Consider the following 23,089-nt stretch of genomic DNA (forward strand, 5'->3'; position numbering starts at 1 on the left):
ACATTGTGAGGAAAGAGTGATGGTGATGTAACGGAGGAGAACACAACAGTGTGACTTTGAGAAGTAAGTCAGGGGGTGACGTCTGTGAGACATGGTTTGGTGTTTTTATATTTGTGCTCTTTTGTCAGTTTGGAAGGAGCAGCTGGTCGTGTCTGGCTGCGAACAGTTTCAGGTTGGACAGCTGTGGGGTTTTAACACCTTTTACGTTCTTTTCTCACTTAGATTTCAGTCGTTTCACAGCTAGACAGCGCTGACTTGTGAACATACGAGTTTAATAAAAAGCCAGATATTGTCCAGATAAATTCATCAAACCCCAGGATGGACATGGTCTTCCTATCAGGGGAGGAAAACACGTTATTTGGGTAAAACGTTCAGAGCACTGTGGGAAGTGCATTAGCAGAAAATGAGAATCTCTCCGCCGAGGTTTCATTACACACAGACAATATTAACTCCATATATACTGCATATTACCGCCATTTATTAACCAAGATCACAGCCTACAAAAGGAGCTGCTAACTGTCTGCAAAGTCCAAAGAATCCTGATGATATCATGCTTTATTTTTAGAAATATGGAGGGATTAAGTTTGCCGTACATAATAAATTAACTTCATTTATTAATTTAATTTAATGTGTACCAATGTTGTATTTCCTGTAAAATGCATCTCCCTACAATATCATCTAAAAAATACAATTACATTAAATAATGAATTGTGTAGATTCAAACAAAGAAATTAAATGTAATAATATTAAAAATGTAGTTAAATTAAACTAAAAATATGAATGATTGAGATAAAAAATAAACTTAAATTAAAATGTAATTAAATTCAAAATTAAATTATACTCTTTATTATTAATTATAATTATAATTATTATTATTAATTATAAAAATGTAATTAAAATAATTAAAAATCAAATTAAGTTAGATTATAAATTAAATTAAAACTTAAGTTCTACTTTAATTTAAAAAACAAAACAAATTAAAATAAACTGAAAATGATACTAAATTAAAAAAAATAATTTAATAAAAAATAAATTACATTTTGCATTATATTTAATTAAAATAGACAATAAAAAAGATTTCAATAACAAATGTATTAGTTTTATAAAGTCACAAAAACGAAACAAAGTCAAATATTTAGTTAGCAGTTAAGAGCTTCTTTTAGCCTTAACATGTTTTGTGAACTCTGCCCCTGATCTTTCGTATATTTTTTATTTATCACCACACATAAACTCCTGCTGATCTGCATATTTAAACACAGATGGTCTCACAGCATCACGATGAATCAAGAGTACAGCCTGCAGCGACTCGGGGTCAGACATCCTCCCACCTTGCGATAAACCATATTCAAGCAATAATAATAACACATAATAATAATATTGGTAACAGTGTGCGGTGGTCACAGGAAAAAGACCCTCCATCCTTTACATATTGCGTCACCGCTTCCTCCCCATTCAGTCCTTAATTAGATTAAATTAAATATTAAATCCCAGCTATTATAATAATAAAGCAAGCCAGTAAAGATGAATCTCTAAAAGAGGGTTGAGAATGAGAATGAGCGGGATAATCTGATCTTTACCGGTAAATTATTCCTGAGTCTTCAGCTCCTGCAGATGCAAACTCACAGCATGCATAAAAAGCTCTCAATAACATCTTTTAATCATGTCCCTGACTTTTACTGGAAGCCAGAGGAGCTAGAAAGCTGCATTACTTAGATAAACCTGTGTATTAATGTACCTGGACCTGGAGCTAATGCACAATAAACTGCATCCTTTTTCCTTTTTTTTTTGATCCTGCAAACTTCCCTCCACTGAAGATGTCCATTTCTTTGGTACATTTTCATTAATAGTCCTTTTGCACACATATTTTGGTGTTTAATAAGCATTTATATTAAATTACTATACTACTAAAGACCATCTAGTATCTGTAATTCCTAAAAAGTGTTGCAATCTTTCTCACTATGTACTTACAAACAAGTTCTGCTGTATGTGTAAGAGAAAGCCGCTGACAAATATTAATTTATAGTTGACTTGCAATGCTTCAGAGATGCAAAACTAAAAGATTGCGTTCATTTGCATAGCGGCTAGAATGGCAGCAGATTGTCAGCACTTCAGGCGTCAAATAGATGTGATTTAACAGTACAATGCAGTTAATTCACAGCTCTGCAAACATTTTCTTCCTCACAGCAGGAGAAATGCTGCTTCCACTTGAGTTCACTGACCTTTCTCCTCCCAGTCTTCCTCCAGGCCACATCGCCAACACCTCCTCATTACATTTTCTCCACATGTTACATAAGAGGTGTTGCAGCAACAGCCTCGAACTGTGACCGTTATTGTGTGATCGTGCGGAGAGCATCGTTCCTCCACATGTTCTCACTCATATTCACGTCCAAATGTGGAGCATCTCTGTGTTGTTGTTTAACTTGGCGTCTTGACAGCGTGACAGATTGTGTTTGAGCTCGGAGAGAAAAAAGAGATTATGGGGAGAAAGAAAATAGCAGCTATAGCCGCAGGAGCTGAACAGAAAGACGGTTTGTTGACAACATGACAGCTAAATTACAGCTTTAACGGTAAACTCAGGGTAGGAGATGACTAAATATATCCACAGCACCTTTCTGGAGCCTTGCAGGGAGTGACAGAAGGACAGAGGTGGAGGGATGGCCTTCCTGCTCTGGATATGAAACACCGATCCACAGCCTGCTGCGTCCTTCGCTTCCACAGGGAGATAATACTAATGACTAGTCCTGTGGCCTGTGGCTTCTCATTATGGGCTCTGGTTGGGATGGCCTCTATCACACACACACAGATGTATGTATATGTGTGATTGTGAGGACCTTATTTCACTCCCTAAAGGCAGGGACACACATTTGATCTCAACTGGGTTTCAGTTATCGCCCGATTATGCAGTTTCCCACAGTTTTATGAAGCTTCATCATCGTATTTAAGCTCATTGTTTTGGTTTTCAGACCAGCAACTTTACTGTTTTGGTCCACCGCTCTCAAAGCTTGATTTACAGTCTACAGTGTTTCAGTTTTGGTGGAATATGACAATAGAATAGAATTTTGTACGGCGCTTTGTAGGCGGACGTTTTACTGGCGTTCGGTAGTCGCTTTCAGTCCAAAATTGTTGAAGCGTAGCTGTGCTGCTGGGCGCTGATGTTGCAATGGAACGAACAATTAACTTTCACTTCTTGGCAAGATACGATCTCTAGAGTTATTTCCTCTCAGGATGGCGCAGAACGTACTAGTAGTTGACCGTTGGCTGTAGTCTTTGAGGTGTGTTTCGAATCTTCTTGGGAAGAACGGGTGCCTCACACAGAGATCCTTTCCTTGACCAACTCCATTTGCATGGAAGCAGCACTAGCAAAAAAACATCTCCGCTGGATACTATCCGCATGCCCGACCACCGCTTGCCCCGCCAAGCCCTCTATGGGCAACTCAGCAACGCAAAACAGGCTGCTGGCGGACAAAAGAGGCGCTACAAGGACTACACTAAAGACCTCCTCAAGCGCTGCAACATAAACCCTACCCATCTGGAACATCTGGCACTTGATAGGTCAGCCTGGCAGGTCACCTGTGCCAGAGCGACCGAACAAATACACCACACCACCCAACAGAGGAGGACCAAAAGGCGTGCCCAACGACACCAGCGGGCAGCCGGCATTACAACAACATCTGGGCTGCCTTGCCTCATCTGCGGGCGAGTGTGTGGCTCACGCATCGGCCTCCACAGCCACATGAAGTGGCTGAACCCCCTCCCCCAACCCCCAACCCCCTGGAGCAACCGTCATCATCGGACATGATGGACAGCTGAGAAGGAGAAGGTCTCGAATACAATTTGTTGGCCAAGATAAAGGCGATGTGAAAACCCCCACTGTACACTATCGCTCAGTGTGTTTTTGATTCACGATCAATCAGATCAGATAGCTGGATCAATCATGAAACGATGGATTGACTGTATGTTGTTGGTTAGCTCTTAGCTGGAGGCTGACATCACCTGGGAGAGTGATATGCAACTTGTTTTGTACCACAATAATGAATTTTTCAACCCAACAGGGCCGGCTGTCCCATTATTAGCTGTTTTATTGAGATTGATGACAAAGTTGGGAAATTGGCGGCTGACATGTTGCGAGGTGTAAATCTAAAGTCGACCGAGTGTGATGAGAGTACACAAGCTTGGTCTGGGCTTGAATTTACTGCCGGGCCTCCTGGAGGTGTTCTGGGTGTAATTCAAACATGTCTGTAATGGAAAAAGCTTCCTTGACAAGCTGCGACTCATTTCCTCTTCTCTCCTCTAACATCCGAGTCAGGCTTCAATAGCTGCTCAGCCCTAATTTAACAGCACAAGAGACTCTCATAGAAGAGAGGCAGGGAACCCCCAGGATGTTAAAATCACGTCCTAACACTTAAAAAAAACTAAATAATACAAGAAATAATTAAGATTGCAGCTCCTTGAGTTCAAACAAGAGCTGAATATCATGATGAAACCCGACAGGAAACCAGAGCCAAACAATCATCAGAGCCCAAATCTTTTTCCTGACCGCACACGGCACGTTCCTCCAGCTCAAACATCAGATGAATGATGAATATAAATAAATATCACATCCCGAGTAGTGGTCGTATTCAGTATGATATTCATAGTTTCCTGAGGATGTAGAACAACGTGTTCAAATATCTGATTTTGTTTTTAGTTTGACATGATATTCACTTTCTTGCCGAGAGTTGAGATGAGAAGATTGATACAAGTCTCATGTGTATTTGGTAAATGTGAGCTTAGCTTAGCACAAAGACTGGAAACAGGGGGAAACACCTAGCCTGGTTTTATGGTCAAAAGCACAGATACAAAATTACCTTGACGTCATCATCATTGACGTGGGAATTTGTGTATTCGGTTGTGTAATTACACTCTTTATGATTTGCGATAGCATATTTATCGAACATTTTATCTTTGGTTATTTAATGCAGATATGAAGCTTTGTATGCTCATGATGTGTTTTCTATTGTGCGTGTAATTGTTTCACGGTTTTACACGGGTTTCTTGCAATGTTATGGGTTGGTTTTAGGGATGTCAAGTCGGCTCCGGTCTCTACATGGATGTATTAAAAACACAGCTCAAGCTTGCTTGAGTGGAGGAGTTGTAGTTTCGTGGCATTTATTTACCGACAAATAAACTGTACACACACTGCTACACCTACGTTCACAGCTAGAACGACACCAACAACCTCACACTCACCGCCAACACACACACGGTCTGTTGGTAACTTGCTAAAGTTACGCAGACTGTACGTGTGCAGCGGCAAGCACGAAGCTTCCGGCAATGATAAAGCTGCTAACATAGCACAAATACACACACACTGTTTGTTGGACACTCGTTAAAGTTATGCCGAGCAGACACACAGCTGACAACCTGCTAAACTAAACTAAATGTGTGGTGGAGACTTTTACTGGGAAAGTGGCTACATGTCCGCGACACTACACGCAGCATCGAGGCTACTAAGTTAACGCTCCCGGACGGGTGACATATCTGTTGTGCTCCTGCAGCTGGTACACCGCTGCATGCGAGGCACAAATCTTGTTGGTTAACGGTTAATAATCGGTTAACGAGGGTCGGTTATCGGTTAAGAACATTTCAAAATGAGCATCCCTAGTTGGTTTTTATTGAATCAGGCAGTTTTTTCTAACACGGCTCTTATTGTGAAACATTTATGCTGAAAATAGCGTGATTAAACTGTTGAATTTATTAAATTAAAGCAATGAAAATATTTACATTATGCCGCATTGACTACCAGCGTTTATTTGACTACTGTGAAGACAAAGCTCAACACTCACTGTGCAGACTCTGCAGGCTCTGGTGGAGTGCAGTGAAGCATTATCAATTGTTTATTAATGATTTTCTTGCATCATCATCAGCATTATGGATGCTACACTGACTTTTAAACCATATAATCATCTTTCAGTGGGGTTGGTTTCATTGCTTATATCTGTTTTGACATTCCTATATGCTGCGTGCCCACAGGGTCACTGTTGTAGTGAATTATTCATGGAGCCACTGTGTATTAATGTAAAGCAGAGCTTGTTTATATCAGATTAAGCCGTGGATGAAGGAAACATCCAGGTACTTACATAAGAGACGAAGACAGTGTGTGTGTGTGTCCAATCAGAGCGTGGCGTGGACGAGTGCTTCACGCTGCTCGACTCATCATCCGTGATTGCTAATGAGGTTTGCACAAACAATAGGCTTCGTCTTTAGCAGTGACCCACATGAGTAAAACAACATGGATAATGCATTATTCATGAGGATGTTATGTAAAATGTGTGAAGACAGGAAGCAAAGTAGCAGGAGCAGAGTGCTTTCTTCAATCCATGTTTGTTAGTTTTCATTCAGTGCTCCAGTGTTGGGAGTGATGCCACTGGATGTTTATTAATAAAAAAGATGAGGTTCAAGACAAAATGATGCGACTTAAACATAATTACTTTTCAAAAGATCAAGATGATCGACAAGAAAACCGGCAAAAGAACTTTCACTTGGATGTTTTGCTGCTATTTGATTCATATTTTTTAACTTGATGCGTCCTCCCAGACTGTTCTCACGCACCGTTCATAGCTATACCCACAAAAAGTAATGCACTGTAATTTGCATATATACCACAAAATCATTTCATATTTAATCCACATGTAATAGAAGTATAAAGGAGACCTGGGTGGTATGGAGGACAGAATCTGCAAAAGAAAATAAGGGGTGAAATGCTAAGGGAAAATCATGCAGGAATAAATAAATGCTTAAACACGTAAATAAATACATACATTTAAAAATAAATGCAAAAAATAAATAAATAAATGCTAAATTAAATACATAAATGTAGACATTCATAAAAAATAAATACATAAATAAATAAAAAAGACAATTAAATACGGGAATTAATACAAAGGTAAATAAATAAAAAAGACAATTAAAACAGAAATATCAATTTATGTCACATTTTATCAATTAACTAATGACTACATTTATTTTTAATATATTACTTTTGCTACTTTTAATGAAATATGTATTTATTTTTGAGTCATTTATTCATTTATTTTTGATTTTGGTAGGTTTCGTCCTCCCAGGAGACCGCTGTCATCCCGTACCCCTGTGTGAGACCAGAAATCAACGTTGATTTATTTGTCACGTAACTTCCGTACTTCAGTAACTCCACTTCCGAAACAAAACTAAATGGTTTTGTTGCCTAAACTTAAGTAGTTTCCTGTGAAGACGGAAGTTTATTTTGAAAAGACTGTATGCATGTAATGAGCGGACATGTTGATGGACATTCGTAGGAGAACACATGAAAAATGAGGAATACCTTTTAGTAAGATATCATTCAAATCGTTGCATGAGGATACGCCGATTCCTCCACATGAACCTGTGATGATGTGATGCATATTTTATATTTTTTACTCTTCTTCAATAATGCACATTTAAGCCTGAAAGCTGCCTGTTCTCGTGCAGCAGTGAGTGATTTCCTCCCCTGCAATCAGCATCAAATTCACTCCAAATAAGTTTCAGGAGTTCATCAGGGGGCTGAGAGAGGAGGCACAGCTGCTTCTGGTTCAGTTTGATGAGGACGTTCACAATCTGAAACAAGAATTTAAACTATATACTTACAGAAAGAGCTTGTAGGTAAAGGAGATAACCTTTGTTCTGCAGGATGTGGGAGGTGAATTAATGTGACAGCAGGTCTGAAAGGTGCAGCTATGACCTACGTATGATGAGAGACAGCATGAGCATGTGTGTGTGTGGTTACATGCCAGCTAGTATGGCTATTTGTGTGCTGCTGTGAATTTCAAATGTTCCCAGTGGACAGACGGTTGAGTTGAGGGCGATGGCGATGGCTAATGAAACGACAGAGTCTGAATCCCCCGTGTAATGGAAATCAGAGAGGGGGGTGGGGGGTCTTTTTCTTCTCCTGCAGGAGCTGCAGCTGCTTCCTGTTTAGAAGAAGAATAATACCCACAGGAATAACATTCATTATCGTTTGTCTGACCTCTCCTGCTGATTGATGTCGTTTCCAATTTACATTTAGGCAATCAAGTCCTTAGACGCCACTGGGAGACGGAGATATTGGGATGAAACTCCACATTTCTTGTTCTAGTTAGACACGTGAATCAATGGCAGTTTCATTTAAACACAATGAAGGGACATATTTATATCTTTTTCCATTAGTCTCACTGTCTAGAGAAGAAGAAAAGAGGCATACTATAGGTTTCAATTGTTTCAAAAGTACATTTATTGTCCTTTTTGTAACGCTCAATAAACATATTTATAAAAAAACAAAAAGAGAAGACACAAATTTAAGTGTCAAAGTTCACAAAATTAACTCAACATGAACACACCGTGCAAATTTATTTTGTCACTGCGAGCAAATCCAATCTATTCTTGACATTTTGAGGTCATATACGTGCCGGTCTGACTTATAATTTCCAACATAACTCCACTCAACTTGGACCTGAGCAGGAGTCTAGTCGGCCAGAATAACTGAAAACACCTGTGGAGCTGTGAAAATACATTTGTGGATTGAATGCTTGAATGTTTCCTGGAGCTCCACACAATGGAAGCTACTGTTCAAGTTATATAAGGGATATATCTGGGCTTTAGATAGCAATGAGTAAATGTGAGTCATTCAGTCACAAAATAGTATCTATAGTAACTTCCAAATAACATGAACACAACTTTAGTCCAGTACTCGGAGTCTACAGTTCATTCAGACTTTTTTACATTTCACAAAACAATAATATTAGACATTATAATCTCAGTTTTCCTTCCTACAGTACAGCAGGTGAGTCTAACGAGCTTAACGAGCTAAATGAGTCCCACCTGTTGCAGCTCTGCAGACTTCTCTCACTGCTTCATGTTTTGGTGCTAAACTCTTTAGTTACACATACAGTAAGTTGACTTTTGCTTTTCTGTTTTACAGCTCAGTTCGGTTGTTCGTTGAGCTGCTGGTTGTGATTAATGTTTCTGTGTTTGCTCTCTCAGATTCAGAGGTGGTGTACAGGAACCGAGACGGTCACGTCATCAAGTTCAACTTCGCCTCCAACGAGACGGAAGTCATTCTGACCAACAGCACGTTTGTACGTTTTTTTTACCCCTATTTTTAAGCTTTTCTCTTATTGGTCTATCAGAATATTATTATTTGTTTTACTACTATATAATTAGTTGTGGCAAAGCAGAGAATTTAAGCAATTTAGACTAAACTTTAAACTCATTTTTCTCATTTCATAGGAGAAAATGAAAAGTTTGGTTACGGCCATTTCAACTTTAAGTTAAACATTTGTTTTGTTTTGCCATTAAATAGAATGCACACAGGCTTGAACGTCCACTACAGTACTTAAAACATAATAAAACACATGCTATAAATAGGTAAAACATTTACTAAAAACCTACCACACCAGCTCACATATCACAAGCCCCATATGCACCCATCTGATGCTGTAAAAACTGATGAATATTGGGATATTCTGCAGCTTTATTCTGCAGGATTATTGGGATTTTAGGTACATGTAAGCCTTCTGTGACAATTCCTCAGATTTTAAAGTTGCAAAATTATGAAAATAACGTACTCAGAGTACCGTGAAAACACATTCAACGCTTTTTAGGAAAACTGCAGAGCCCCAACTTTCCTAAAGATATTTTTTCATCTTCTATTCTTTATCAAGGGCTCCACAGAAAAGTCAATAGAGTTGTAGACACGGTATATGTGGGACTAGGCTGGCCAGGCCTCAGCACTATTCTTTAAAAAAGAGATCTTCTTCTCGTCTCGGTGTGATTGGATCCCCACAGAGGCTGCAGGAAACATGTCAGAGCTGCCGGCAGCGCCTCATCACTCTGCTACCTGCTAGACTCACAATATGATAATATCCTGCTGAGAGGGTTGTGTACTGAGAGCTCGGGCTTTAAGGTCGCTAAATCTGCCCGCCTCACCTGAACTTACCTCGGCACAATCACCAGGAAGAGAGAGAGATTCGGTTTGAAACGTTATTCTGGACGAGTGTTTGCCTGCTTGTTATGCAATCAAATCACGGAGTAGTCAGTAAAATGATTTGCTTTTAGAGCACCTTGATGTGAACAAATATGTCCGTATTTGTAATCTGATTTTAATGTAATCCAACCAGGAATGTTTATTAGAAAGCAGGCCACATCATTATTGTTATAACCCTGCTATTCATAACACATATACTGTAAATAAACCTTTGCCTTTTATGTAAAGCATCTTTTTTTTGCAGGAATTTAGCAGTTAAATGGTTGCATAAGGGGTTTCGATGAGGTTTTTTGGTCCTGTGTTAAGCTTGTCAAACTATGCAAATAAAATCAGAAAGCAGAGGTGGCCTCGTAGTTAGGAAGTCACTGATTTGACCAGCCAAAAAATTGTAAACGCCACTAGCTGCAGCACCCAAACTGAACACTGTCACTGCCTGGCTGCACAGCTTCCATCAGTGAGTCCACTATCAGAACATAGCTGAATTAAGGACTTTTTTAAATGCATTATTGCACAAAAAGCACCAAAAAGAAACACAAGAATATCAGAATTTATGGTTTTTAAAGTCTGACTAATTGTCCTACGGCAAAACAACATTTTTCAAATGTCGTCCATAAAATCTCTGTCCACCTCGTCCTCTCCCAGAAATGTCAGAACGCTCTGTGGCTCCCTCGTGGGTTTATGGCCTTTAGTTTCAAGATTAGTTTTTGCCTGCTGTGTTTTATGTCATTGTCATGGGGATGAAAGCTGCAAATATGAACAATGTTAGTTCACACAAAGGAGCAATCATGACCTGTCAAATATAAATCAGTTCATGTAGAGATTCACTTCTTCTTCTTCTCGTGTTTCATGTTCGCAATTTGCAAACAGTTTGTTGACTTTTGCTATAGCGCCACCAGCTGTTTGACATTTTGGATGGATTGCGATGATATTTGGTCATAAAAATATTATCAGCCTCAGCTGCACTTTGTGTTTAGTACAAATGTTATCATGCTAACAGGCTTGGCGTTACTCTGAACAAGTTAAAATTATGTACTTGCATATAGAGCTGCAATGATTAATCGATTAGTTGTCAACTATTAAATTAATCTCCAGCTATTTTGATCATCAATTAATCGTTTTTTTAAGAAAAAGAAATGTCTAAATTCTCTGATTGCAGCTTCTTAAATGAGAATATTTTCTGGTTTCTCTACTCCTCTATGACAGTAAACTGAATGTCTTTGAGTTATGGACAAAACAAGACATTTGAGGACGTCATCTTGGGCTTTGGGAAACAAAAATAATCATTAGTTGCAGCCCTACTTGCATATTTGTTCATCATTTACTTCTTAATTGCATCACCAATAGCATACATCTTTTCTGTCTTACTTTTATGGTCCTTTTAATAACGTCTCAGCCACCGCAGTCATTGCTTCTATTACAATCCTGCCATAGGCGAAAGGCGTTTAGGATGTAGATGTGCCACTTAATGAAGACTCTGTTGCTGCGTTGGCTTTCTCTTTTTGTCAGTGTGGTTAACAGAGACTGTTGTCTTTTAAACGTTGTTGTCAGCTCCTTTACCTTCTGTCCCGTCCCATGAAAAGTTTTGTTAAAGTGGAACTTGATGTTACATCTTTTATCGACCGACACGCTGACACCGCAAATGAGACGCACACAATTGTCATTCACATTCGTAAAAATGAAACTTGGTTACCCATTCCTCATGAAAATAGTTAGGTTAGGTTTACAAAGTGACTTTGTGTTATCAAATTTATGTACATATCCTTTGAACCTTTAGAGTTTGATGTCACCTGCTGTTGCTTTCCACTCATCACATCAGTTTCTGTTGTGTAACTATGTCACTATACTGTACGTCTTCAGACAAGTCTGAAAAGAAAAAGTGTAAAGTCTGAAACATCTTCTACGGTTCAGCTGTTTTGTTGTCTCTGTTTTGTTAGGTGGCCTTCAAGGTGGTGAAGTACTCGCTCTCTGCAGATCTGAAGTACGCGCTCTTCGCTTACGATGTCAAACAGGTGAGTTTCAAATCAAAATGCATCTTCTTTACACTAAAGATCACAAAGGCGTTGTTGTTTTTCTGATATGCAACCACACAAGCTGTGATTGGAGTTGTGGATCGCCCCCGATATTACCAGCCGTCCCTTCTCACCTGTTGTTTATTTCCTTGTTATTTACACCGTGCTCCTGTGCAGCACCCGAGGGAGCTGTCACTCACTTATTTGCATGTTCAAACAAACCCACACCCACACAAGCTCTGTGCGTGTATCTTCACATTTGTGATGTGCTTGTTTTTTATTGGTATTTATGCTCTTTTGTTGTCTGAAGAGCACTTTGCTGCTCTCTTGTTTCTTAAAATTGGAATTGACTTGAACTGAAAAGATTAGCTTTGATGGTTTTTGGATAATTCAGAGTCGGAGGCACCCAAACACAAATACTTCACACTGCACACAAACAGTGAACAGGTGTGGGTTTATTTGTTGTGCTTCTGTTTATACATGTGTGGTTTCATGCATTTTAATTTTGTGTTAACATTGAGTCACCCACAGTGAGGCTCTCCTCTCAGTCAAGGTCTCCTCCATTGATTTTTAGATTTGTTTGCAAACAGATGCATGCAGGCTCCGGTTCAGAAACCAGAGGAGGACGTCTGTGTCCTGCAGTATATTCTGTGATATCAAAACCACACCTTGGTTTAAGCCTCTCAACGAGATGAATGCATGTGTTTGATTCACCTTTAAAAACCTTCTGTATGTATAGAATTAACATTTCACTTCTCTTCTGCATAAGTGATTGCACTCCAGTTTTATTCGTTGCCAGGGCAACGTCACAATGCCCTTGAGGTATGAGCACCACAACGTCCTGAGATTTTTAGTTGCTCTCTTTCATTATGGGTCGAGGGAAATCAGCTGTGAGGGAAACAAGGTGAAGGAAAATGGGTTTTTTTTGGTCCCCAAAACGTGATTTAAAATCCCAAAGTTTCTATAAATATGTCTGATTTTGTGTATAAAATGATTCATAAGACATGTTTCCATTTAATGTAATAGAGTCTATAATTCAGTGTAACATCGTGTAGATTTCAGATACAGAATAGGCAATATGATACCGTCAGACAAAGTGGGATATTTTTCAATCTCAAAGCTTCTTTTGGGAAATAAAATAGCCACACTGGATGTTAAGGAGTTGAGTAAAAGTCAGGCTTTTAGAGTCGTTATCCTTTTGAGAAATGAAACCTGTTTCACACAACGTTAAGCAAGAATGAACAGCACACTCAGGTCATCGTCTCGAAACACTCATGTACCAGGCCATGCATTCGCCTGGAAAAGATGTTGGCCTTGTACGTTTCTGAAAACCAAGAATATGTTGAATGTGTGAGAGGCAAGAATTATCAAGTTGCATTGTGGGAAGTGTAGGATAGAGGTCTTTTGGAGTTCGAGTCATGTTAGGGAACTAAAAGTCACGATATCTCAACCTCTGCTGCATCAATTTATTTTTATTTTAATTGAATCTGTCTCTTGCAAGTACCCCAACTTTATTGAAGTTCACTGGAAAAGGACTTTATTAGAGACTTTACTTGTGACTTGACACTGCAGACACAAACACAAACTTAGTTAAAATGTATTCTGATGCAGCAATTAGACCTTAAATACATAAATTATACTTTTTTTACCTTTATCGCAGTTATGTATTAACTGAATAAAGAAGATTGTTTTGTAATAAATGGTGCAAAAACCCAGTTTTCTGTTGTATTTTCTTGTTATTTCGCTGCTCGTGTTGGTGATTAGCTGCTCCAGTGACTTTGTTTCCTCGTGTTCATGTCTTCAGCTTCATATTTCTTGTTGTTTTCTAGACTTAAGATAATGACTAACATTGTCACGACGTATCAGAAATTGTTTTGCATTTGGTGATGAGCTGAACTCTCGTTGCAGATGTACAGATATTCATACACGGCGTCTTACATCGTGTACAACATCTACACCAGGTAAGCCGCTTGTGTTTTCTCTGCCTGCTCACGTAGGCATTCAGAAACAGATGGTGGTTGTTAATGTACTGTGTTTTTATATATATATTTAATATATGTGTGTCGTGTAACAGGGAGGTATGGGAGCTAAACCCTCCGGAGGTTCACAACGCTGTGCTCCAACATGCAGCTTGGGGAAGACAAGAACAACAGCTGGTAAGGCTGTTTGTTTATGTGATCCATCCCTTCTATTGCCTCACCATCTTTGTCTCTCCTCGCTGCCTTTTTATAAATTCCTGCAGCCTCGTCTCTCCAGAGGGATTTCTTCTTCTTCTTTTACAGTATTGGCTCTGTTTACATTCACACTCTGCTGTCTGCCTGTTTTCAGTCTGCTCTGCCTCTGACCTAATTCCAGCTGTTTTACATGCATCTTATACACATGAGTGAGGACTTCTGACTCATTAGTTGAGCCAGTAAAGTGCAGGTGACACAGGTCATTCTCATAATCATCACTAGAGAGGATGAGACTTGGAAGAAGACGACAGTGTTTAACACATCCGCTTTATTCCAAAATCGTTTGTGCAACATGTTCCCAACTCCAATCTTTCTTTTACCAGATTACCCCTCTTTTAGTTAGTGTGCAGCATGAAGATTGTATCCTAAGGGAACGAGAATTGTAATGACTTTACTTACATTAGTGTGGCAGCTTTAGCTGTTTATGCAATTATTTTTATTCTGCTATTTCCACGTTTGGGCTGCTTTTATGTGTCTAGTTCGCATTGGATAATTGAAAGTATTCATTCATATTCATTCTGCTAATACAGGATACCTTTTATGATAAATGTTTTATTTGATGCCACCAGCATTTGCATGATGTGTCTTTAGGTATGCAGCAGTATGACAGAAAGTTTCCCAACTCCAAATGTCTGCTGTGTGACTAATGGATATTCAGAACAGAGCTGGGGAAAATAAATAAATCCAACAAAAAACTGAATTCAGGAGGACTCAGGATATTGGTGAACCTGCAGGATGTGTCGGGCTGATCCTGTTTGTATTTGCAAATGCAAATATTAAAACACTGATGGGAGAGAAAGAACAAACACACACGTTCTGCCGCTCGGTGAGATAAAAAAACCCCAGGAGATTTAATATGAAAAAACAAAATCTCATCAGAGAGGAAATCAAAAAGAAAAACACAGAAAGAACTTGCTGCCACAACTAATGAAATAAATTTAAATGTTGGATGATGCATGAGTACCTTCATTATCTCCTCTTCCTCTTCAGATCTACATCTTTGAGAATAACATCTACTACCAGTCAGACGTGAAGAGCAACTCTCTGAGAATCACCTCTTCTGGGATGGAGGGAGTCGTCTTCAACGGACTAGCTGACTGGCTCTACGAAGGTGTGTTAACTGATTTGAGGCATAAAAATTTAGTTATTCGGATTTACCATTTTTCCACTAGTTTTATTCCTAATATATATATTTAAGTTACTGCTAATGTAAACCAAATATTTCATAGTGCTGCTGCTGCTTCACATTAAAAGTGTTCAACTGGCAAAACACTGGCTGGCTTTTATTGTGAAGAAGCCACAGGAAACACAATATATGTAAGGCCTTGACACACCGATGGCGCGAAACAACACGGAAAATGACACGCCTAAAGCAAGAACGGCAGTCTTATTACACGCTTTTACCTTGAGCATTGACGCGTCATTCACACGCCTTTTCGTGCGATCTTAAATTGGCTCCCCATTGACGAACTACAGCATTAAAAAGCTCTTACATGTATTCATTAGTGAGAAAAACAGAATAATATAATAATAATAAGCCATTCTGCATAACGAGTTCTTTAACTTTTGATACTTTAAGTACGTTTTGCTGTTTTAATTAATTAAGGAAAGCATCTGAGTACTTCTTCCACCACTAGTAGTCGTAATAATCATGCAATAAGCTGTTTCTTTGATGAATCTCTTGATGATAATAAAAGCAAGTTTATAAATTGTAGTTTGGAAGCGTTTTGGTGATTTAGTGGTGGAGGATGTCGTTTTGAGTACTCCGTGCATCTTCAATTCAGCTGTTTAAAATGTTTCAAAGATTTGTCTTTTGCTTTTAAAAGAATTGCGGCAGAGCAGAGTAGACGAACTCAGCAGAACGGCGATGAAAAATCAACAACAAGCCTCTACTCGATCCATTAAGTCGCCGTGTAAACAAACTCAGTAATGTGGTGATGGTCTTTGCACAAACACAGACTGGGGCAGATAGGGAACATCATAGAATCACTCCTGTTTGTAGATTTACTGCGAGCTGTGTGTGTTTTATCTTTGTGATTTGCATTTACTTTAGACTGTAACCATTCGGCTGATGTTTGTCAGTGGAGGAAAGAGCAGAATGAGTACAATTTCACCAATAATATGAGCAACCAGACAGTCTTTTTCCCTTAAACTATCTGTTTATTTACATGAAAAGCAAGAAAAAAGGACAAACTGTGACACAAATGTTGATTAATTGCATATTTGTCTTGTCAGAGGAGATTCTGCGTTCACACTTGGCTCACTGGTGGTCGCCTGACGGAGAGCGTTTGGCTTTCCTCACCATCAACGACACCCTGGTACCCAACATGGTTCTGCCACAGTTCACCGGCAACACTTACCCCAAAGGACAACAGTACCCATATCCCATGGTAAGTCTGCTGCAGGTGGGTTGTGGGAAATGAAGTCCAGGGACCGCCAAAATCAACACAAAATTAAAGTTCCTCGTAGTAGCTTTAAAGAAAAATACAAAACATTTGTTTTGAGTTGTTTCTTGCCTTTATTCTGACATGTTTACCAGCTTATATTTTATGAATTTCTGTCATATATAGTAGTTTAATTGCTCTTTATATTGTTTATTCTGCAGGCCATAGATTCTACATGGCAGCTTTACAACATTTTGCCTTAGAAACCAACTAATACTCCCAATATAAAGCTGAATTGCTTTAAAATTAAAGGGTCCATAGTTTTTGAATAATTTCTCAAATCATTTTCTGAAATGTTCCCAACTAAAAGCTCTGTTTATTTTTGTTTTTCTTTCAAAGAGACACTTTTTATCTTATCAATAGAACCAAATTACATAGTTCTTTCAGGAAAACTTCAAAGCAAAATTCTAAATAAATTAATTTTTACCAATAAAACTGCTTTTTTCTGCTTTTATGAAAAAAGAAAAGATGAAAATTAAGACATGCTCTGTGAAAGTGCCAAAGAGTTTAACTGCGCACCGATGATTAATGATATAATTTTTCACTTTTTGAGCAGTTTTATACTAAAATTATATTAATATTCAGTGGACAAACCTGCTTCTGTCACACTCACAGACATTATAAAGTGATGTAATGATCTCCACATATGTAATAATAACATCCATCTCTGCTTGACACCTTCAGGCCGGTCAGAAAAACCCTGTGGTCAAGCTGTCGGTGGTCAACCTGTTCGGAGCGACACACACTCAAGAACTGCAGCCTCCTGATCAGCTCAGGCTCAGGTGACGCACACACACACACACACACACACACACGCACATATATATATATATAAACAAAGGCACAAATTGTGACTCTCCTCTCTGTGTCTCCTCTGCAGGGATTTCTACGTCACTATGGTGAAGTGGATCAGTGATACTCACCTCGTGGTGTGTTGGATCAACCGGCCCCAGAATGCATCACTGCTGACGGTGTGTGACGCCACCATAGGAGTCTGTCTGCAGGTGGGTGTTGTTGATTGGAGGGTGAGGTATTGACGTCCAACTCACAAATGACCAGTGGTGGAAAGTAACTGAGACTTGAGCATGAAGCTACTTTGTACTTCTACTTTTCAGAGGTAAATATTGTACTTTTTAATAATGTCAGTTACGTCATAAGGAGGACAGAACCTGACAAAATAAAAAAATAATAAATTATTTACTCAATAAATAAATTAAATTTACCAAAAATAATATTACAAATAGACATAGGCATTAATTAATTGATAACATGTGACATAAACTGATATTTTTATTTAATTTTTTATTTACTTCTTTGTATTAATTTGTCTATTTATCTACTCTTCTATTTAATTTCCCCTTTTATTTATTTATTTGTATTAACTTAAATGTAATATTTTTTTATTCATTTAAAATGTATTTTTAGATTTATTTATTATTAAATGCTTTTTTAAATGTATTTATTTATTTTTAAATGTATTTATTAATTATAAATTATATTTATGTATTTATTTATGCATTATTAAAACGTACGAAAAACTTGTATGACAACAACATACAAGTATCAGGTAGAAAACAACAACAGCAACTACTGTACGTCATAATAATAATCATGTTTGAAGCTGGATTTCATTTTCTTGTGTTTAATTCAGAGACATGAGGAGTCTTCAGAGACGTGGCTCTCCATACAGGTAAACCTCAACACAGACATTTCTCATAACAATAAGGCACTGACTTTATATACTGTATTGTCCTCACAGCTATATGGTCCATTATTAAGGGGAGAATGCAACAGGAAGTGTTCACGCATAAAGTGTGTCACCTCTGTTTGTCTGTGCAGAGTCAGGAGCCCCTGTTCTCCGAGGACAGGAACAGGTTCTTCCTCACGCTGCCCGTGAAACAAGGAGGTCAGGGAGACTTCCACCACATCACGATGTTCACCAAGAAGGTGACTCTCTTCATCCTCCACATACTGTGTCTAATAACTCAATATAAGGAATGGTGGTGTATTTTCTGGTGTTTCCAATCCTTCTAACTGATTCTGATTTCAGTTACGAAGCGACCAAGACGAAGTTCGACACTTGACGTCAGGAGACTGGGAGGTGACAAAAATCGTTGCATACGATGAAAACAACCAGATCGTGTAAGTTTTTCTTCTCACTTTAAATACAAACAAACACATTTCACCATTTATTTATTTACGCAATATTAAAAAAATATATATATTTGGTATATTTAATGTCATATGATGTATTTATTTACCTTTCTCTACCTGAATTTTAACAGTTTCACTTTGATTTACTCACAAAAATCTCTCTAAAGTAGTGCGCTCTAATTGTCCAGCTGTCCAAATATTGATATTGTAAATGAATCTGAGTCCCCTTCAATTATTAATCTGCACTTAACAACATTTATTAGCTTTTATTTCACCTTTTGGCCTGCTTCGGTATTAATCAACAGCGAATATTCGAAGCTTCGTCGATATATTCGAAGTCCATGGAGCACAGACTTGTGTCATTAAAGGAGCACAATTCCTCTGTCACACAATCAGACGCTTCTCTTATACATGCTTTTCGAACAAAAATGTGTCATGATGAGTCTGCACACGCATCTGTCCACGCTCCCTAAACGGCGGCGTATTACGCTCTGTTGATCCCGGCAGTGCCCGGCTGCAAGCCCGTGCGTAATGCAGCCTGCGGCAGCTTCCTCTCAGCCCTTTCTGCCCAAGCCTTGCACGTGTTTTGCTCCACCATAAGCAACGACGACGAGAGCTCTTGGCTTGTCTTCATGACATGACTCGGGAAGGACTCAGCCAGACATTTCTCGAGATTGACGTTGCAACACGTATCTTTTGGTTTAATTAAAGGCATTCATTTTTAAGGATTCTGTTATTCAACAGTACAGTTGTTTGTATTCTTTGTATTCTTAATAAGAAGCAACAAATATCCGAATAACAAAATTGAAAATTGATTACTTACACAACAAACAAATAACCGAAAAGTCAAATATTCGGGTCAAACCTACTTATCAGGACATTATTCAGTATTTATTGTGTGCTTATGTTGCCAATGCGTATTATAAAATTGTACCTCCACTTCAAACTGATGAAAGAAGAAAACACTTTTTGAAAGAAGCTAAATTTTTAAAGCAATTTTCCAAGAAACTTAAGCGTTTTGTTTGTGAGTATCCAGCTGAGTCTTTGTGCAGCATCCATATCTTTTTCCCCCTCCTGTATAAATCCTACCACTGCTACACATTCATCTGTATTCTGTAGATGAGAAACATTTTAAAACATCTATTGTCTACTTCGGGAGCCGCAGCATTCATGACTGTATAAATGTGTTTCTGGTTGGTCAGCCACAGTATAGCGTGCCTGGTGAAGGCAGGTGATGTATAATGGATCTCTGACCTTGTCCCACTTTCGCTGCTCTGCTTTCCCTCCACACAGATACTTTCTGAGCACAGAGGACTCTGCACAACAAAGACATCTATACAGGTAAAATACACTCAATAAATGAATCACATTGTGTACTTTAAAAAGCCTTTTGTTCATTGTTTAACCAACATTTCCCTCTATTGTTGTCTCTGTTCTCCATCAGCGTCTCCACCCTCGGCCTGTTTCCACGGCGATGCCTCACCTGCGGGCTGAAAGAGGAGTGTTCGTTCTTTGACGCCGACGTCAGCGGCGACGCACAGCACGCCATCCTGTACTGCAAAGGTCAGAGAGCAGGGAACAAATTATGATTAAATTGGTTGTTCTTCTTTCCAGAATAATGGCAGTATAACCAAAAATAGAAATATGAACCTGTATTGTAAACTTATTTTTTACTTTCCTTTATAAACTGGAAAAAGAAAGTTCGGAAACTTGTGTTTGGTGGATTATTTCTCTGTTGTTGCAATGCCAATGGTCATTGTATTTTACATCGTTGGAAAGCCTGTTTATTTACCTTCACAATGATGTCCAACTTGTAAGGATCATGCATTTGTGGGATGAGCAGCACAGCTGATTATGTGGAGAGCGCCATTACCATTGGCAGAGCATTTTGGCAAATTGTTCTTGGGCGCTACCAACATAATCAGCTGTGCTGCTCGTCCCACAAATGCATGATCCTTACAAGTTGGACATCATTGTGAAGGTAAATAAACAGGCTTTCCAACGATGTAAAATACAATGCCAATTTGTATTTGTATGCATTGTAACAACAGAGAAATAATCCACCAAACACAAGTTTCCGAACTTTCTTTTTCCAGTTTATATACTGTACATGTAGCAGTATCATCATGCAGAAACCTACATCAGGTCACACGGGAAAAAGGTTTTAGAAGGCCTTGAAGGGAAAATAGTATTTTGATGCTAAAACATGCTTTGCATACAGATGTGAATACATCAGGAGCACCACTGCAAAGCTACAGAATGATATTAAAACTTTAAAAAGCCCTAAAATAATGGAGCTGCCCTTTAAATATAGAAAGTGTCGACACAGCCCAAAACAGGATGTAGTTACAGTCATAAACACGACCTAACTAAATATTTGATTCCCTCTCGCTGCAGGTCCTGGAGTTCCAGCTGTGCTGCTTCTAAGTTTCGATGAGGTGGACTGTAAGTTTATTCTCCTTTAAATATGAAACCAGTTTGTTTTTATGTGATGTTTGTGCGTGTAGGCAGATGTGCTTTTCTCTCTGAAATGGAAAAGCAATTAAGCATCATCATGTTTTTTGTATGAAAACATCAGCAGCTGTTGGATTTGACGACGTGCCAAACTGCATCTCTAAGATGCTTTGTTTCACACTTTAAATATTCATCTTTTCATCTCCATAATTGTTTTTTTTAAGATAGCTAAAAGTCAGTATTTGTGTGTGCTCTTACAAAAACAAAAATTAAGTTGAAAATTCATAAGAAATGTAAAAAGAAATCAGTGAAAACAGCCTCAGAACTGTATTTTTCAGTCGTCCATGTACAGTATAGAAACCTGCCTTCTATGTGGATTAGTGGTTATAAAATAAAAATGGGAGTCATGCCCTTCCATCGCTGCAGCCTCTGGATGAAGTGCTGAATATTTGATGTGGACATGTTGCCAAGAGGAAACATGAATATGTGAGAAGAAACATCAACTTTTTAGGCTTCTTAGATATTTAGAAAAGTGCTGAATCACCGACGTGCTGATGTATTTTAGTTTAGCAGATATATAACAGCTCTATATTTTTTTATATTTCACAGCGTATTTCATCTTAGAGAACAACCTCCCTCTGCGGGCGGCGCTGGAGACTAAAAAGAGGATTCAGACTGAAATCCGGATGATCACTAATGACAACTTTGGTACAAATGATCTGCACTAATGAATGAATGATACGAGTCTGTTTGCATCCGTCTTCCCGTCTGTCCTCTAATGTTTATAGCTAATGTTTCCGTGTCGTCGTCGTCACAGATCTGCCTCTGAAGCTCATCTATCCTGCTGGCTTCTCAGAGTCCTACATCTACGGCCTCCTCCTCATTGTGTGAGCCTCATTTCACTTTATTACATTTACATTTTTCTACCATTTACTGCAGCACGCCGAGCTTCGCTTCTCTATACCTGCAGGCTGTGAAACCTACAGTTTAAATAAATGTTTATAAATCAACTGGAGCTATAAATGAAAGTGAAAGGCATGTTAGATGAGAAAATGTAAACATAGCTACACTTTTTAATGCCCTATAATCCTTTTTATATGCAGAGTAACTTAAATATATATCACAGTCTCAAAGTCAGTGGAGGAAGAAGTACTCAGATCCTAATTAATTAAGTAAAAGCACTAATAAAAAAAAGGTAAAAATGCAGAAAATTGTGCGTTTAAAATCCTACTATAGTACAAAAGCAAAATGTGCTTTTCATTATTAGATTGTTAACACTGATGCATGAATGTGTGAGTTGCATTTTGCTGTTGTAGCTGCTCCAGGTCAAGATTTTGAAGTTATAATTAGGCATGATGTGATGTCCTGTAGGTTTAATCTTGGGGTTAAGGCAAAGATTAGGTTAATAAACAACTTCTTAGGTGATGGGTTTTGCTGGGTTATCCTAAACTAGGGTCTAACAGTTACAAAAAGACAACGAAAAACATTTGAATGAATATTTAAAACAAAAAGACAACATGTAAAACGAGTCTCTGTTAGTATATTTCAGTCTGTTTTTGGGTTAATCCTCACAGCGGCAGTTTTCCAGCCGAGCAGGCGGCGACGGAGGAGTTCAGGCTGGACTGGGACTCGGTGCTGGTTGGATCGGAGCAGATCATCGTAGCACGGCTGGACGGCAGAGGGTCAGGGTTCAGAGGTCAAAGGTACTGAACATTCACGTAAATGCTCAACATGTTTTAATAGTTCTTCTACCTGATCTTCATCCTCATGTTTGTCACT

The 23,089-nt window shown here is 38.6% G+C and overlaps 1 protein-coding gene across 4 annotated transcripts in view; it reads left to right on the forward strand.

Moving 5' to 3' along the window:
* LOC119483914 (inactive dipeptidyl peptidase 10-like) overlaps nt 1-23,089 on the forward strand; it is a 54,849-nt gene that overhangs the window by 23,127 nt on the left and 8,633 nt on the right. For 3 of the 4 annotated variants that reach the window (XM_037762403.1, XM_037762405.1, XM_037762404.1), the window contains exons 4-20: nt 9,013-9,107; nt 11,950-12,024; nt 13,933-13,985; nt 14,099-14,180; nt 15,249-15,369; nt 16,494-16,648; nt 17,387-17,484; nt 17,583-17,706; nt 18,354-18,392; nt 18,542-18,649; nt 18,753-18,844; nt 20,150-20,197; nt 20,301-20,419; nt 21,254-21,301; nt 21,920-22,018; nt 22,128-22,197; nt 22,885-23,013. In XM_037762403.1, the coding sequence (XP_037618331.1) occupies nt 9,013-9,107; nt 11,950-12,024; nt 13,933-13,985; nt 14,099-14,180; nt 15,249-15,369; nt 16,494-16,648; nt 17,387-17,484; nt 17,583-17,706; nt 18,354-18,392; nt 18,542-18,649; nt 18,753-18,844; nt 20,150-20,197; nt 20,301-20,419; nt 21,254-21,301; nt 21,920-22,018; nt 22,128-22,197; nt 22,885-23,013 (1,555 nt within the window). Of the gene's footprint in view, nt 1-7,568; nt 7,657-9,012; nt 9,108-11,949; nt 12,025-13,932; nt 13,986-14,098; nt 14,181-15,248; nt 15,370-16,493; nt 16,649-17,386; nt 17,485-17,582; nt 17,707-18,353; nt 18,393-18,541; nt 18,650-18,752; nt 18,845-20,149; nt 20,198-20,300; nt 20,420-21,253; nt 21,302-21,919; nt 22,019-22,127; nt 22,198-22,884; nt 23,014-23,089 lie in introns of those variants that run through there. The other variant, XM_037762406.1, reaches the window with a different exon arrangement.

Source organism: Sebastes umbrosus, chromosome 24 (genome assembly GCF_015220745.1).
Source record: "Sebastes umbrosus isolate fSebUmb1 chromosome 24, fSebUmb1.pri, whole genome shotgun sequence".
In the NCBI taxonomy this organism is placed as follows: Eukaryota; Metazoa; Chordata; class Actinopteri; order Perciformes; family Sebastidae; genus Sebastes; species Sebastes umbrosus.